Source organism: Malus domestica, chromosome 01 (assembly GCF_042453785.1).
Source record: "Malus domestica chromosome 01, GDT2T_hap1".
NCBI classification, from domain to species: domain Eukaryota; kingdom Viridiplantae; phylum Streptophyta; class Magnoliopsida; order Rosales; family Rosaceae; genus Malus; species Malus domestica.
This window is the reverse complement of record NC_091661.1, coordinates 13,790,990-13,805,601: the sequence shown is the minus strand read 5'-3', so window position 1 is coordinate 13,805,601 and position 14,612 is coordinate 13,790,990. Positions and strand designations below refer to the sequence as shown.

At 41.6% G+C, this 14,612-nt stretch overlaps 2 protein-coding genes across 2 annotated transcripts; one reads left to right on the top strand and one right to left on the bottom strand.

Moving 5' to 3' along the window:
• The first annotated feature begins 155 nt into the window (after positions 1–155).
• LOC103422921 (uncharacterized protein At4g38062-like) lies at positions 156–4,371 on the top strand. Its single transcript, XM_008360982.4, has 2 exons — positions 156–297; positions 1,300–4,371. The coding sequence occupies exon 2, from the start codon at positions 1,332–1,334 to the stop codon at positions 4,251–4,253; it is 2,922 nt and encodes a 973-aa protein (XP_008359204.2). The 5' UTR covers positions 156–297; positions 1,300–1,331; the 3' UTR covers positions 4,254–4,371.
• Positions 4,372–4,599: 228 nt separating this feature from the next.
• Positions 4,600–5,902, bottom strand: LOC103422920 (uncharacterized). Its single transcript, XM_008360981.4, has 3 exons — positions 5,441–5,902; positions 5,137–5,253; positions 4,600–4,970 (listed from the first exon to the last, which is right to left on the bottom strand). The coding sequence occupies exons 1-3, from the start codon at positions 5,723–5,725 to the stop codon at positions 4,857–4,859; spliced, it is 516 nt and encodes a 171-aa protein (XP_008359203.2). The 5' UTR covers positions 5,726–5,902; the 3' UTR covers positions 4,600–4,856.
• Positions 5,903–14,612: the final 8,710 nt, after the last annotated feature.

The following is a 14,612-nucleotide window of genomic DNA, read 5'->3' as shown; positions in this document are numbered from 1 at the left end:
TCCAACGGCTAGTATTTCACGATTCCCATCCTGTCCTAAACTTCCAACACAGTTTAAAGCACTAACGCCGTTAGTAGCCAACACTATAACGCCGTTAGTGTAGGGTCGTACAAAACCTTTTCAATTTCCACTCGAATCCTAACGGCTACTTCTCTCTCTATCTTTTCTGAGTTTTCCTCCCGTTTGCCTTTCCTCTCATTTTCCTCGGCACAAAGAAGTGAAACAACCACAAATCGAAAACCCACAGCACTTGCGTAAAGTCCTACTCGAATGTCGAATCTGTGATCTCGCAGCCAGGTAATTGATATAAAACCACAGCACTTTCTGGGTTCTCTTTGTTTTTCTCAAATCTTGTTTGGTTAGTGAGAAAATTTCAGGAAATTGATAGAATTCTCGGTTTTGGATATAAAACCAGGCTAACTAGGAAACATTTTCATTTCCCGTATTTTCTTGGAGACCAAACACTGAGTCATTGGTTGTGTTATGCTAGATTTAAGCAATTTTCCTTCACTATTTGTTCCATTTTGTTTTTTCTTCCTTGTGATTTCTGGGTTTGGGTAAAGTCAAATTCTTAATTTCCAAGTTGATTTCTATAGAATTTGTTCTGTCAAATCTCCGGTGCGGGGTCTCGAACAACATTTGGTTGCTAAGAATGCCCAGAAAAAGAAGAAGAAAAATTGAGTTCTTGATTTTGCCCTGTTGTTCTTTGTTGGGTTTAGATTCAAGCTCTTAGTGTCTTCGTGCTTCTCACTTTTTCTCACCAAACAAACAATGGAACAAAGCATGCAATTCCACATTCAGATTTTATGGGGATGTTCTTATCTATTCATATCATTTTGTTTCTCTATTCATTTGATATACATGTACTCATATGTTGGTTCGGAACATTTTCGGATTCCTTGGAGTCCTCATTATTTTCTGTTAGAATGTATTGACTCTTGGCTGAAATGTTTTCTAGAAGTGAATAAATTTGAGTGTCCACACACATTTAGCCACAAATTTTAACTGAAAAAACAAGTGTTTGGCCAAACTACCTGCAAAATTTCAAGTTGTCATCTAATCGTGCTACATTCTTGACATTTCTTATAAGTATGGTTCATCTTGTAAGGAAAGAAAAAGGGCAGAAAGAAAGAGGTTTTTTGTGTTCTTGAGCCGTCGAAACATGATATGCCATTTCCAGTGTAACACTTCAGCTGCATTGTTTTCGGTTCATGTTGTCTTGTGTTATATTTTTCTTAGTTCATGTGATAAGAATTTGTGATATGTTGGATATTGAAGTTTTGTTCTGTTTGCAAACAGGTCCTTTTTGTTAAACTGAAGGGGGAAAAAATATGGATAAGGTTTACGAAGAGTTGGACGAAGTTAAAGCTGAGCTTGAGAAGCTCAGGGCAGAATATAAAAGCAAAGCAGAACTATACGAAAGCTTGAGGAAAGCACACAATGAGCAGCTCACTAAATTCCAGCAGGCAAGTTCCAAAATCGAGCAACAGACTCAAGAACTAAACGAGAAGGCAGAGAAAATCTCGGTGGCACAGCAGATGTGTGAAGATCTTAAATGCACTTTGAAAGAGAAAGAGTCCATAGTTCAACATCTCAGGGCTGCAAACGATAAACTTCGAGTTGATTGTCATGAGAAGTTCAGAAAATTGGAAGATACGAACAGAGCGTTGGCATTGGCTTTAGATGAGGCAAATGAAAAGAAAATGGATCAAGAGCAAACAGTTTGTGCATATAAAGATGAGATTAAAGACCTCAAAGGCAGTCTATCAGTCTCACAGAGGAAATGGTCGGAAGCAGAAAAGAAAGCAAATGCACCCAAAGAGCTGAGAGAAAGAAATGAGGTGATACTCAAACTAGAGGAGGAAAGTCAGAAAGTTCAAGATAAACTAAAATGGAAGACGGAGCAGTTCAGACATCTGGAAGAAGCACACAACAAGCTACGTGAACAGTTCAAGGCTAGTAAGAAGGAATGGGAGACGGAGAAGTCTTCATTGCTCGATGAGATTTGTCAATTGCAGACAAGTTTTGATTCTAAAACCCAAATTTTAGATGATCTTCAAAACCGGCTGCAGAGGTGCAACCAAGCCCTGGCTCATGAAGAAAGCCGGAGAAAGTATCTGGAGGTTCAAGTTTCTGAATTCCAAACACGCTTTGAGAACGTCTTTATTGATCGTGAGCATACCAAATTGCAGCTGGAATGCTTGACTGCTCAGAGGGACAAACAAATTGCATCACTAAGACAGTCTCTAAGCACCAAAGAGGCACTTCATAAAGAAATGGGATATCAAACAAGGAAGCTGGAACAAGAAAATCAGGAGTTGCGAGCTTCGCTCAAAGAACTCCAGGAAGCCCAAATCCAATCAGCACCAGGTTCACCTTCTCTGGCAAAGCTACGAAACAAGCTCAAAAGTTTGGAGCAGATGCACAGAGAATCTGTTGCCAATCATAGGGCTAAAGAAGCTGAATGGAGCTCTCAACTGGAAAGTATGACGGCAGACCTGAACAACCATAAATCTGAGTTAAAGAGTAAAGGTGCAGCATTAGAAGAGCTTAGGATGGAAGTGGAGCAGATGCACAGGGACCGCACAGAAAATTGGCCCAACAGAGTTGTATGCAACTCTCAACTAGAAAAGATGACGAGTGATGTGCACAACTATATGAATGAGCTAGAGAGTAAAGATGCAACGATAAAAGAGCTCGAGATGGAGTTGGAATCCAGTCATTTTCTAAGTATGCAGCTAAAGTTGGAAAATGAGGAGCTTTCCGTCATGTTATTGGTTTTAAAACTTGGAATTTCTGAGGCACAGTTGAAGATTGCAAATGAGAAGTCTGAAATGGATAGGCATGATAAAGAGAACGAAGAAAAGATTTCTGTGTTGATGCAACAGCTGGAGATGAAGAATGATGGTCTTATTATAGCACGGGTAGGTACTGAAGAAGAGCATGAAAAGGCAGCATCTTTATCAAGTAGAATTGAAGTTATGGATCTCATTGATAACCAGAAGCTTCCTATACAGAAAGAAGTTGAAAGAGAGCTTAGAGAAGTTAATGATGCCTTAGAGAGAGCAAATGTTGTGTTGGATGAAAAAATATTTGAAGAAAATGAAATTGAATTCGAATTGCAAATGTGGAAATCGATTGCAGAGCGCTTAAGAAGTGATCTTGAAGCAAGTGTAGGAATGCGTAAAGAGTTGGAAGCTTCTCTTCTTGCACAGGTAGAAGTCGAGGAAACCATAAAGCAACAAAAAAAGGGTCTTCTTTCTATTTTTGAAGAGAAAGACAAAATAATAGATAACCTCCAGGAGAAGATCGTGTTACTGGAGCAGAAGCTTGACAATGCTGAGTCAGTAAAGACAGAGGCATCGATGTCCTTTGAGTCACAGAATTCAATCTTTCTCCAATTCACAAGAGCGAAGGACAAGAACTTTGAGCAACTTGAGAAAGAGGTCCACTGGCTAGAGCAGGAATCATTGAGAAGGGAATTCGCAGGTCTCGTGATGGCACAAACTGATGCAGAGAGAACATTTGAGTATGAGAAAGAGAAACTCATCCAGCATGTCGAAGAGAAATACCAGAGACTGAATGTTCTTCTCCAGCTTGTGGAGTCCTTGGAACACAAGTTTAACTGCTCATTAGCTTCTTTCTCTTCACAGCTAGCCGAGAAACAGGCAGAAATTGATATGATTTATGAAGCTTGGGAGAAAATCACTGCTGCTGAGGTTATGGCTGCACTTGAAATTGAAGAAAAGAAATTGATGGCCGTGGAACTTGAGGAGGAAATCTGTAATATACAGCGGAAACTCGAATCACAACAAAAATCCTTGTGCAAGTCAAAACAGCAAGCATTGGAGGTTGAAGCTCAGTTGGAAACAAAAGAGCAGGAAGTGAAGAGACTGACTAATCAAATGAAGACAAAGCTAATAAACTCGGATCCCTTGGTTGAGGAGCTCAAGAATAAAAGAAGAAATTTACTTGAAGATGTCATTCAGTTGTCATCGGAAAAGGAAAATTTATTGCGGTTTATAGGAGGGCTGGGTGATAAGATCGGGGAGTTCTCCACTAAAGATAAACAACTGATAGGAATGTTGGAAAGGATAATGCTCTCTTTTGACGACAAAGGTTCAGGAATGGATTTGAAATGGAATGATGAACTTGTTGATCCAGAACAAGAGAATGTGCGTACGCCTATCATCGTCAAGATATCTGAAGCCATTTCTGATCAAAGATCTCCATTTAGAGACCTCAACCATTAGCTAGTATATGTTTCAGAATATCATGCAGTTTAGTCATAGCATGGAATTTTTTAGCTTGTGTATGACGACCCACGCGTGTATAAGTATTTTATTTCTAACTAGAACAAGTTTCCACAAATTTGACTTATCCCTTAAGCATGTAATTTTCTTTTGCTTATGTGCATCAGCCAATGTTTCTGCAATTTATTAAGTTTCTCTTTGCAAACTCGTTTTCGACAAGAAAAATTGAAATCGGTTCATCAGAACAATGGTTCGCCTTTAGTCAAACTCAAAAGGTTTAGGAGCTACATCGAAACAATATCAACTGTCCTAAAATCTAAAGGAAATGGACAGTACACACCGCATGTTTCAAATTTACTAACATAAATGATCATTTCTTTCTAAGTAGTACAAGAATGTGGTACAATTTAGCCAATGACAGGTTGATCAATACAATGTATCTAGGTCACTAAATGAATGATAGTTACATTTGAGTAGTTCACAAGCATGCATGAACTTCATTTCCGAGCAACAATACATCAATCTCATCGCATGAATTGGCACCAGAACAACCAAATGCGAAACTACGCATTGCAGTCCTGAGACGGGGGGAAACGATCCCTACTAGCTCCTGCTAGATGAAGCTGACTTTCGAGCAAATTCGGACAAACCCTGCCTCAAAGCTCCAAGGTTCACCCCATTACCAACTAAAACGCTTGTCACACCCATTTTTGAAACCTGTAAACACCATGTAATTGATCAAACACACGAGCTTTGAATGACTCATTGAATCTAATCAGTTCAAATCCAAACCCGAAATCCATTTTAATATCTATGTTTTTCAATTCAATGCAGTCTTATTGGGAAAATCTTCCAAAACGGATATAAATAGTAGATGGATTACCGTTTGAATATTTCTATCCTCGTCGTCAAAGAAAAGCATCTCAGTAAAGGGTACCCCAGTGGTTGCATGAATTCTTTGGAAATGCTGTGTTTTGTGAGTCCAACTGGAGAAAATCTCCTGCATAATTACAAACACATGATAACCAAGAACTAATCACAAATAGTTATGAAAATACAATTCTACTTACCACTCGATAGATTCGATCGATTGGATTTTCATAACTATTAGGTCTTTTACTTTTAATTTCAATTAAAGAATTGCGAATTACAGATTGGAAAATAAAACAAGAAAATCATCAACCAACCTGGGTAAGAAACAACAAGTGGATACCCAGTCTTTGGAGGAAAGATTTGGCAACGTCAGAAGTTGGAGATCTCGAAGCAACAGCCATGGATATTCCCTTGTCCTTGAGCGCATACAATATTCCCGAGGCTTGCGGGTAAAGATACGGTGTGTCGTCGTAGTAGAAGCACTCGCAGAAGAAGGGCCAGAGGGTGTAGTCGAGATCGAAGACGACGAGACTCGGCAAGTTCTGGTGTCGTTCGATTATCTGCAGAGCCTCGCTCTTCACCTTCTCGTCGTCGCCCATTGTTCCCTTTTGGCCTAGGTTGAAAATCTGAAAAAATAATCAAAATTTGACCGTATTGTTGTACGCCTAATTAACTAAGAGAGAGGGGGAGGCCGGTTGCAACAAGAGAGAAAAGAGAGATATTTAGGTGTGAGGTGTGTTGTCATTTTATTATGCATTTATTTATATTAATAAGATAGGTTAAATTCTTACCATAATAGGATAATATCTATTAAAGAGAATATTTCAATATATCCCTATATACACTAAGATTTACAAAATCACATTCTTATTCTAAATATAACTGCAACACTCACCTTGAGTGTGTAAATACTTAAACAAAACATCGCATCAAATCTTCAATAGATAAGGTAGAATAGTTGATGAAATCGTTGACACAACGGGAAAATGTGAGTCTCAAATTTAAAGAAAGTTTGCATTGGTAATAAAACTCACAAAACCTCGCTATAGTAAAACCTAAGGCAGATGAACCCATAGACTAAGGAGAAAAGTGAGAAGTATCAATAATGTCTAAAATAAACGTCATACAGGACGAAAGTAGTGAACTCAACAGAGTATGATCATCCTAGGATAGGTGTCTCATCAAAACTTCGTTAGGTAGCAAAAACCCAATGAGAAAAATGCTACTAATCGTAGGAAAAAGAGTACATAAAGATCAAGTGAGTATGCTTCAGGATACTCCCCCTGAGTTAGACATAACTTTCAAATAAGAGAAACTGATGAGGGGTGTGAATAATCTTTGTAATTAAGGGTTAAGAATTCAACTTATCCAAAAAGCAAGCTTTGCATGGTGGGAATCCAACATAGGGAGGTTGTTGATGCACAAAACCGAAGATCTTGGAACAACGTAAATCTGACCGTGAATCTGCAAGAAATGTAAAGAACACAAGATGTATCGTGGTTCACCCCAATGTTTGGGCTATGTCCACACTGATATTGTATTTCTCTATTTGTGAGAGGATGAGAGGGTTAGAGCTTCTGAGGGTGAGAGAGCTCTTCCCATGGCCTAAGAATTGGCCTTCCTTAATGAGGAAAGTGAGGGATCCTTTTATAGAATAAGGGCTCCTCACTTATTACATATTTGCCCCTTCATTTATTACATAATTACATTTGAGTCCCTCGAGTATTTATACGATGTCTAAATATGGAGGCCCTAAGTATGGTACAAACAATAGTCCCCCAAGTCTTCAGTCAAGAGAGTCTTTTGGCTGGAGATTTGAAATTAAGTCCATGTGTAGGCCGAAGTAACTAGATGTCGTCTAGGACTGATATTCGATATGAGGCGGTGCTCAATCTGAAATGATGCTCAATTAGAAATAGCACATGTTGCGAGGCTGCTCTGCTTGTTGCTTATGTTGTCTTGGTTGGCTCGGCTTGTGGCGTTGAAGGTAAGAGAGTCCCCTTTATAGAATAAGGGATCGCTCCTCAATACAAAAAATGATGGGCTAGAGTTGATGCTCGCAGCGAGGCGGTTGCTCAGCAGGCGGCGATGCTCTCTAATGATGGTGAGAGAGTCCCTTTTATAAAATAAGAGCTCGCTTCTCAGTACATGAATTAGGAGTGATGCTCGCGGCGAGGCGGTTGCTCAGCTGGCTGCGATGCTCTCCAATGAAGGTGAGGGAGTCTCTTTTATAAAATAAGGGTTCGCTCCTCAGTACATGAATAATGGGTGCTCTCTAATGAAAGTGAGGGAGTCACTTTTATAGAATAAGGGCTCGTTCCTCAGTACATAAATAATGGGCTAAGTCCCCCAAGTATTTTTCATGAGGCCCAGTTGAGTCAGATAGGGTAGAATACTTAAACAAAACATCGCATCAAGTCTTCAGCAGATAAGGTATAATAGTTGATGAAATTGTTGACACAACAGGAAAATGTTAGTCTCAAATTTAAAGAAAGTATGCATTGGTAATAAAACTCACAAAACCTCGCTATAGTAAAACCTTAAGGCAAATGAACCCATAGACTAAGGAAAAAAGTGAGAAGTATCCATAATGTCTAAAATAAACGTCATACAGGACGAAAGTAGTGAACTTAACGGAGTATGATCATCCTAGGATAGGTGTCTCATCAAAACCTCGTTAGGTAGCAAAAACCCAGTGGGAAAAATGCTACTAATCGTAGGAAAAAGAGTACATAAAGATTAAGTGATTATACTTCAGGATACTCCCCTTAAGTTAGACATAACTTTCAAATAAGAGAAACTGATGAGGGGTGTGAATAATCTTTGTAATTGAGGATTAAGAATTCAACTTCTCCCAAGAACAAGCTTTGCATAGTGGGAATCCAACATAGGGAGGTAAATGATGCTCATATGATGAACTGAGGATACAGTGCATCATATCACGTTCGGGATGTCCCATACGGTCATGCCAAAGCAATAAGGTGCTCTGGAACCTAGGCTCAAGGCCGGCCACATGGTGGGTCTCTATGTCTCGAATGGTTGTGATGTACAACCTACTCGGGAGACGTTCCAGCTTCTTATGAATATGCTTCTGGCCATACTCGTAAGAAGTGATACAAAGAAGTTCAGAACCATTCTCTTCAATGGTTTCAACATGATATTGATTATCTCTAATATCTCTAAAACTCAACAACGTTCTTCCGGAACGTGGAGAATAGAAGCCTTTTTAATAGTTAAGACAGTACCATTAGACAACATTATACGGGCATTTCCGTATCCTTCAATCAAGTTGGATGAGCTTGGGAGGGTTGTCAAAAGTGCATTCTTAGGTACGAAGTTAGTAAAATAGTGTCGCTCACACAAGATGGTGTGTGTGGTAGCACTATCAGCCAAACAACTAACTTCCCCATTAGTCATACCTAGAAATAAATTAATTGAATTGGTCACATGCATAAATACAATTCCATTCATTTAATTAATCATTCGAGAAATAATATCAAAAAATAATATCCATAATTCTCAGGTTGGGCTGGGGTTGCATGCCAGTGAGTACCCTACCAAGCCGAGGGCCTGGGTTGTCATGTGTGAGTAGCAAAGCCCAAAGGGCTACTATCATGTGGTAGGCATCAGACGACGTTGTTCCCATGTGTGCTCCACGCGGCGGGCTGCAAGCTAGTTGCTGTGGTTGGCGGTAGTGCTAGCGGCGGCGATCCGCAGCCACAACAACAACAACAACAAAGCCTTTTCCCACTAAGTGGGGTCGGCTATATGAATCCTAGAACGCCATTGCGCTCGGTTTTGTGTCATGTCCTCCGTTAGATCCAAGTAATCAAGTCTTTTCTTAGGGTCTCTTCCAAAGTTTTCCTAGGTCTTCCTCTACCCCTTCGGCCCTGAACTTCTGTCCCGTAGTCACATTTTCGAACCGGAGCGTCAGTAGGCCTTCTTTGCACATGTCCAAACCACCGGAACCGATTTTCTCTCATATTTCCTTCAATTTTGGCTACTCCTACTTTACCTTGGATATCCTCATTCCCAATCTTATCCTTTCTCGTGTGCCCATACATCCCACGAAGCATCCTCATCTCCGCTACACCCATTTTGTGTACGTGTTGATGCTTCACCGCCCAACATTCTGTGCCATACAACATCGTTGGCCTTATTGCCGTCCTATAAAATTTTCCCTTGAGCTTCAGTGGCCTACGACGATCACACAACACGCCGGATACACTCTTACACTTCATCCATCCAGCTTGTATTCTATGGTTGAGATCTCCATCTAATTCTCCGTTCTCTTGCAAGATAGATCCTAGGTAGCGAAAACGGTCACTTTTTGTGATCTTCGCTAGATTGCTCCGGTCATTAATGTGGATAAGTATATAAATGGATAGAGATAGGAAAGCAAACACAAGATGTACGTGATTCACCCAGATTGGCTACGTCCACGGAATAGAGGAGTTCTCATTAATTGTGAAGGGTTTACACAAGTACATAGGTTCAAGCTTTCCTTTAAGGAGTACAAGTGAATGATTTAGTACAAATGACATTAGGAAATATTGTGGGAGAATGATCTCGTAACCACGAAACTTCTAAGTCCCGGAGTGTGGTATCGGCTTGACTTTCCTTATCTGTCTCATAGGTAGATGTGGAATCTTCTCTGGAAGTACTCTTCCTCCATCCAGGGGTGGTATCTGTAACTGGTGGAGATGCACAAGGTAATGTATCAATGTCACTTGAAGCTTACTTGTAGTTTCAGGCTTGGTCAAGCGCGATACAAACCATGTAGTAGGAGTCCCCCAAGTCGCCGAGCTAGGGGATCTGCTGAAAGAGGTAACAGACAAGGTAAGCAATCAGAGCTCCGGCTGATTGTTCACATTCTCCCTATCTTGCAGGCAGCATGAAGGATAAAGAGAAGAAAAATGAGAATAGATGATATGGGATACTTTTGCTTTTGAAGAAGTAACTTTCCACAGGCTTATTCTTGAACTGGGCTGGAGGGTTTTCTGGTTTCCTCCAAAGTATAAGGCCGACTGAAGAATTTGAGGGTCAAAACAAGTCCATCAAATCTAGAGTACGTTCGACCCTGCTGATATGGGATACTTTTGCTTTTGACAGAGTAGTGGATGTATCGGCACGTGTGCTGTTACGCTTGTCTCCACATGCTTCCTTGTATCCTTCTCACTTGCTCTATATGTTCCTCAGGCAAATGCGGTATCTTCCCTGGAAGCATAAGATGTTGAAGATGAGTACTCGAGAGCAATGCCAGGGTAAGGGGTTCCAGGCAGTCAGTTCCTGGCTGGAAGCTTGATTCCAAGTGCTGACTGATTGCTCTCTTTCTCCTTGTCTTGCAGGTAAAAACAAGGCCAAAGGAAAAGACAGGGAAAAAGCATGATATGGGATACTCTTGCTTTTAACCCTGATGATATGAGATATTCTTGCTCTAGTATAGCTTGTTTACAGAGGTATTATCGGGGGGAAAGAAAGCTGAATATTTCGAAAGGCTTCGTTGGGAGTGCCCTCTCAGATAAGAGGAAGGGTTGAGCATTTTTGCAGGTCTGCCTGTCCGTTGGGGATGAAGGTCGACATATATAGGAGTCTCCCTAACATCAAGTAATAATGCTATTCCTTTACCCTGCTTGGTCATAGCACGGTAGTGGGAGCTGCCAGCTTCACAAGTTTTAACTCTGTCAGAGCACTTTGAAAAAGTGGTCTGTGGTATCTGGAAAGCTGATGTTGCGTGTGAAGATTACAGACAAGCTTTATCCAAGGAGATCCGGCTCTTGAAGTTGGGAAAGTGGTGCCTCTTCGGTTTTCGAACAAGCAATCCTGTCGGGGATCTGGCTCTCGAGATTCGGAGAACGATGCCTCTTCGATTTTTTAGAAAGCAATCATGCTGGGGGTCTGGCTCTCGAGATTCGGAGAGCGGTGTCTTCGATTTTTGAGAAAGTAATCATGTTGGGAGTTGGGAGTGTTTTCTCGAATATGAGTAAAGATTGGGCATGTTTGCTAGTCTACCTTGCCACGAAGCACAGAGGTTGACACACATGGACTTTCCAATTATCTAGTAGTGGTACTGTTCCTTTACCCTCTCTTCGATTTTTGAGAAAGTAATCATGTTAGGAGTCTGGCTCTCGAGATTCGGAGGGCGGTGCCTCTTCGATTTTGGAGCAAGCAATCTTGTTGGGGGTGTTTTCTCGAATGTGAGTAAAGGTTGGGCATGTTTGCTAGTCTACCTTGCCACGAAGCACAGAGGATGACACACAGGGACTTTCAAATTATCCAGCAGTGGTACTGTTCCTTTACCCTCTCTTCGATTTTTGAGAAAGTAATCATGTTGGAAGTCTGGCTCTCGAGATTCGGAGGGCGATGCCTCTTCAATTTTGGGGCAAGCAATCTTGTTGTGAGTGTTTTCTCGAATGTGAGTAAAGGTTGGGCATGTTTGCTAGTCTACCTTGCCATGAAGCACAGAGGTTGACACACCGGAACTTTCCAATTATCCAGCAGTGGTACTGTTCCTTTACCCTTGTGGGTAATAATATGGTAGCTAGGCCGTCAAAATTTATGTGTCTAAACTTTGTTAGTGTTGTTTCTTTGCTATTCTTTTACCCTTCTTGGTCAGAGCGATGTAGTGAGAGTTGCAAGCTTCACGTGTCTTGACTTTGTCAGAGAACTTTGGCAAAGTTATATGTGGTACCCATGAGCTACTGTTGCGTGTGGGAAGTGGGTGATTGAACAGTACGATTCATGTGCTTTCTACTTCGCCAGAAATCTTCGACAGAATGCCCATAATTTCCGCAAAGCTGAGTGTGCGTGTGACAGGTGCTGACAAGGCTGGAAAAGTAGTCTCAACTTTGTCAGAGAACTTTGGCAAAGTTATATGTGGTACCCATGAGCTACTGTTGCGTGTGGGAAGTGGGTGATTGAACAGTACGATTCATGTGCTTTCTACTTCGCCAGAAATCTTCGACAGAATGCCCATAATTTCCGCAAAGCTGAGTGTGCGTGTGACAGGTGCTGACAAGGCTGGAAAAGTAGGTGCCTCTTCGATTTCTGAGATCGACCCTCGTGGTCTCTGAACAGCCCAGCTTTTGAGAAAGCAAACCTCTTCGATTTCTGAGATCGGCCCTCGTGGTCTTTGAGCAACCCAGCTTTTGAGAAAGCAAACCTCTTCGATTTCTGAGATCGGCCTTCGTGGTCTTTGAGCAGCCCAGCTTTTGAGAAAGCAAACGCCTCTTCGATTTCTGAGATCCACCATCGTGGTCTCTGAGCAGCCCAGCTTTTGAGAAAGCAAACGCCTCTTCGATTTCTGAAGCTTCGTCGAGTGCAGATTTTTATAGAGGCTGACATTAAGTTCCAAAGCACACTTGAATATCCACCAGTAGAAGCTCCATTCTTGCACTTCTAAGATCTTGATTTGTCTGACCTCTTCTCTCTTCTACACCTTTGAAAATGTCTGGCCCCTCCGACCGTCGTTTTGACTTGAACCTTGTTGAAGAGGTAGCCCCGCCTTCTCCAGACAACATATGGCGTCCATCCTTCGTCTCCCCTACTGGTCCTCTTACCGTTGGGGATTCCGTGATGAAGAATGATATGACCGCTGCGGTAGTGGCCAGGAACCTTCTCACTCCCAAAGATAACAGACTACTTTCCAAACGGTCTGATGAGTTGGCTGTTAAGGATTCTCTGGCTCTTAGTGTTCAGTGTGCAGGTTCTGTGTATAATATGGCCCAACGCCTATTTGCTCGAACCCGCCAAGTTGAATCATTGGCGGCTGAAGTGATGAGTCTCAAACAGGAGATTAGAGGGCTCAAGCATGAGAATAAACAGTTGCACCGGCTCGCACATGACTATGCTACAAACATGAAGAGGAAGCTTGACCAGATGAAGGAATCTGATGGTCAGGTTTTACTTTATCATCAGAGATTTGTGGGTTTGTTCCAAAGGCATTTATTGCCTTCGTCTTCTGGGGCTGTACCGCGTAATGAAGCTCCAAATGATCAACCTCTGATGCCTCCTCCTTCTAGGGTTCTGTCCAGTACTGAGGCTCCGAATGATCCCCCTCCGGTGCCTTCTCTTTCTGGGGCTCTACCGACTGCCGAGACTTCTCCTAAGCAACCTTTGTGAAGGCTCCCTCTTGTTTGTTTATTTTGACTCAAGTATATGTACATATTTGTAATTTATCGGGGATATCAATAAATAAGCTTTCCTTCATTTCAACGTATTGTGTTAAATCACCAAAGCCTTCTTCGCTAAGTTCTTTGAATTATCTTTTGTTGAAGCTTGTATGTTGGAGCTTTGTGAGTGGAGCATGTAGGTTGAGGTAGTGTTCCCTTAATTTCCCGAGCGAGGACAACTTCTCGGTTGGAGACTTGGAAAATCCAAGTCACTGAGTGGGATCGGCTATATGAATCTTAGAACGCCATTGTATTCTGTCCTGTGTCATGTCCTCCGTTAGATCCAAGTACTCTAAGTCTTTTCTTAAGGTCTCTCTCAAAGTTTTCCTGGATCTTCCTCTACCCCTTCGGCCCTGAACCTCTGTCCCATAGTCGCATCTTCTAATCGGAACGTCAGTAGGCCTTCTTTGCACATGTCCAAACCACCGTAACCGATTTTCTCTCATCTTTCCTTCAATTTCGGCTACTCCTACTTTACCCCGGATATCCTCATTCCTAATCTTATCCTTTCTCGTGTGCCCACACATCCAACGAAGCATCCTCATCTCCGCTACACCCATTTTGTGTACGTGTTGATGCTTCACCGCCCAACATTCTGTGCCATACAGCATCGTCGGCCTTATTGCCGTCCTATAAAATTTTTCCTTGAGCTTCAGTGGCATACGGCGGTCACACAACACGTCGGATGCACTCTTCCACTTCATCCATCCAGCTTGTATTCTATGGTTGAGATCTCCATCTAATTCTCCGTTCTTTTGCAAGATAGATCCTAGGTAACGAAAACGGTCGCTCTTTGGTATTTCTTGATCTCCGATCCTCACCCCTAACTCGTTTTGGCCTCCATTTGCACTGAACTTGCACTCCATATATTCTGTCTTTGATCGGCTTAGGCGAAGACCTTTAGATTCCAACACTTCTCTCCAAAGGTTAAGCTTTGCATTTACCCCTTCTTGAGTTTCATCTATCAACACTATATCGTCTGCGAAAAGCATACACCAAGGAATATCATCTTGAATATGTCCTGTTAACTCATCCATTACCAACGCAAAAAGGTAAGGACTTAAGGATGAGCCTTGATGTAATCCTACAGTTATGGGAAAGCTTTCGGTTTGTCCTTCATGAGTTCTTACGGCAGTCTTTGCTTCTTCATACATATCCTGTATAGCTTGGATATATGCTACTCGTACTCCTTTCTTCTCTAAAATCCTCCAAAGAATGTCTCTTGGGACCCTATCATACGCTTTTTCCAAATCTATAAAGACCATGTGTAAATCCTTTTTCCCATCTCTATATCTTTCCATCAATCTTCGTAAGA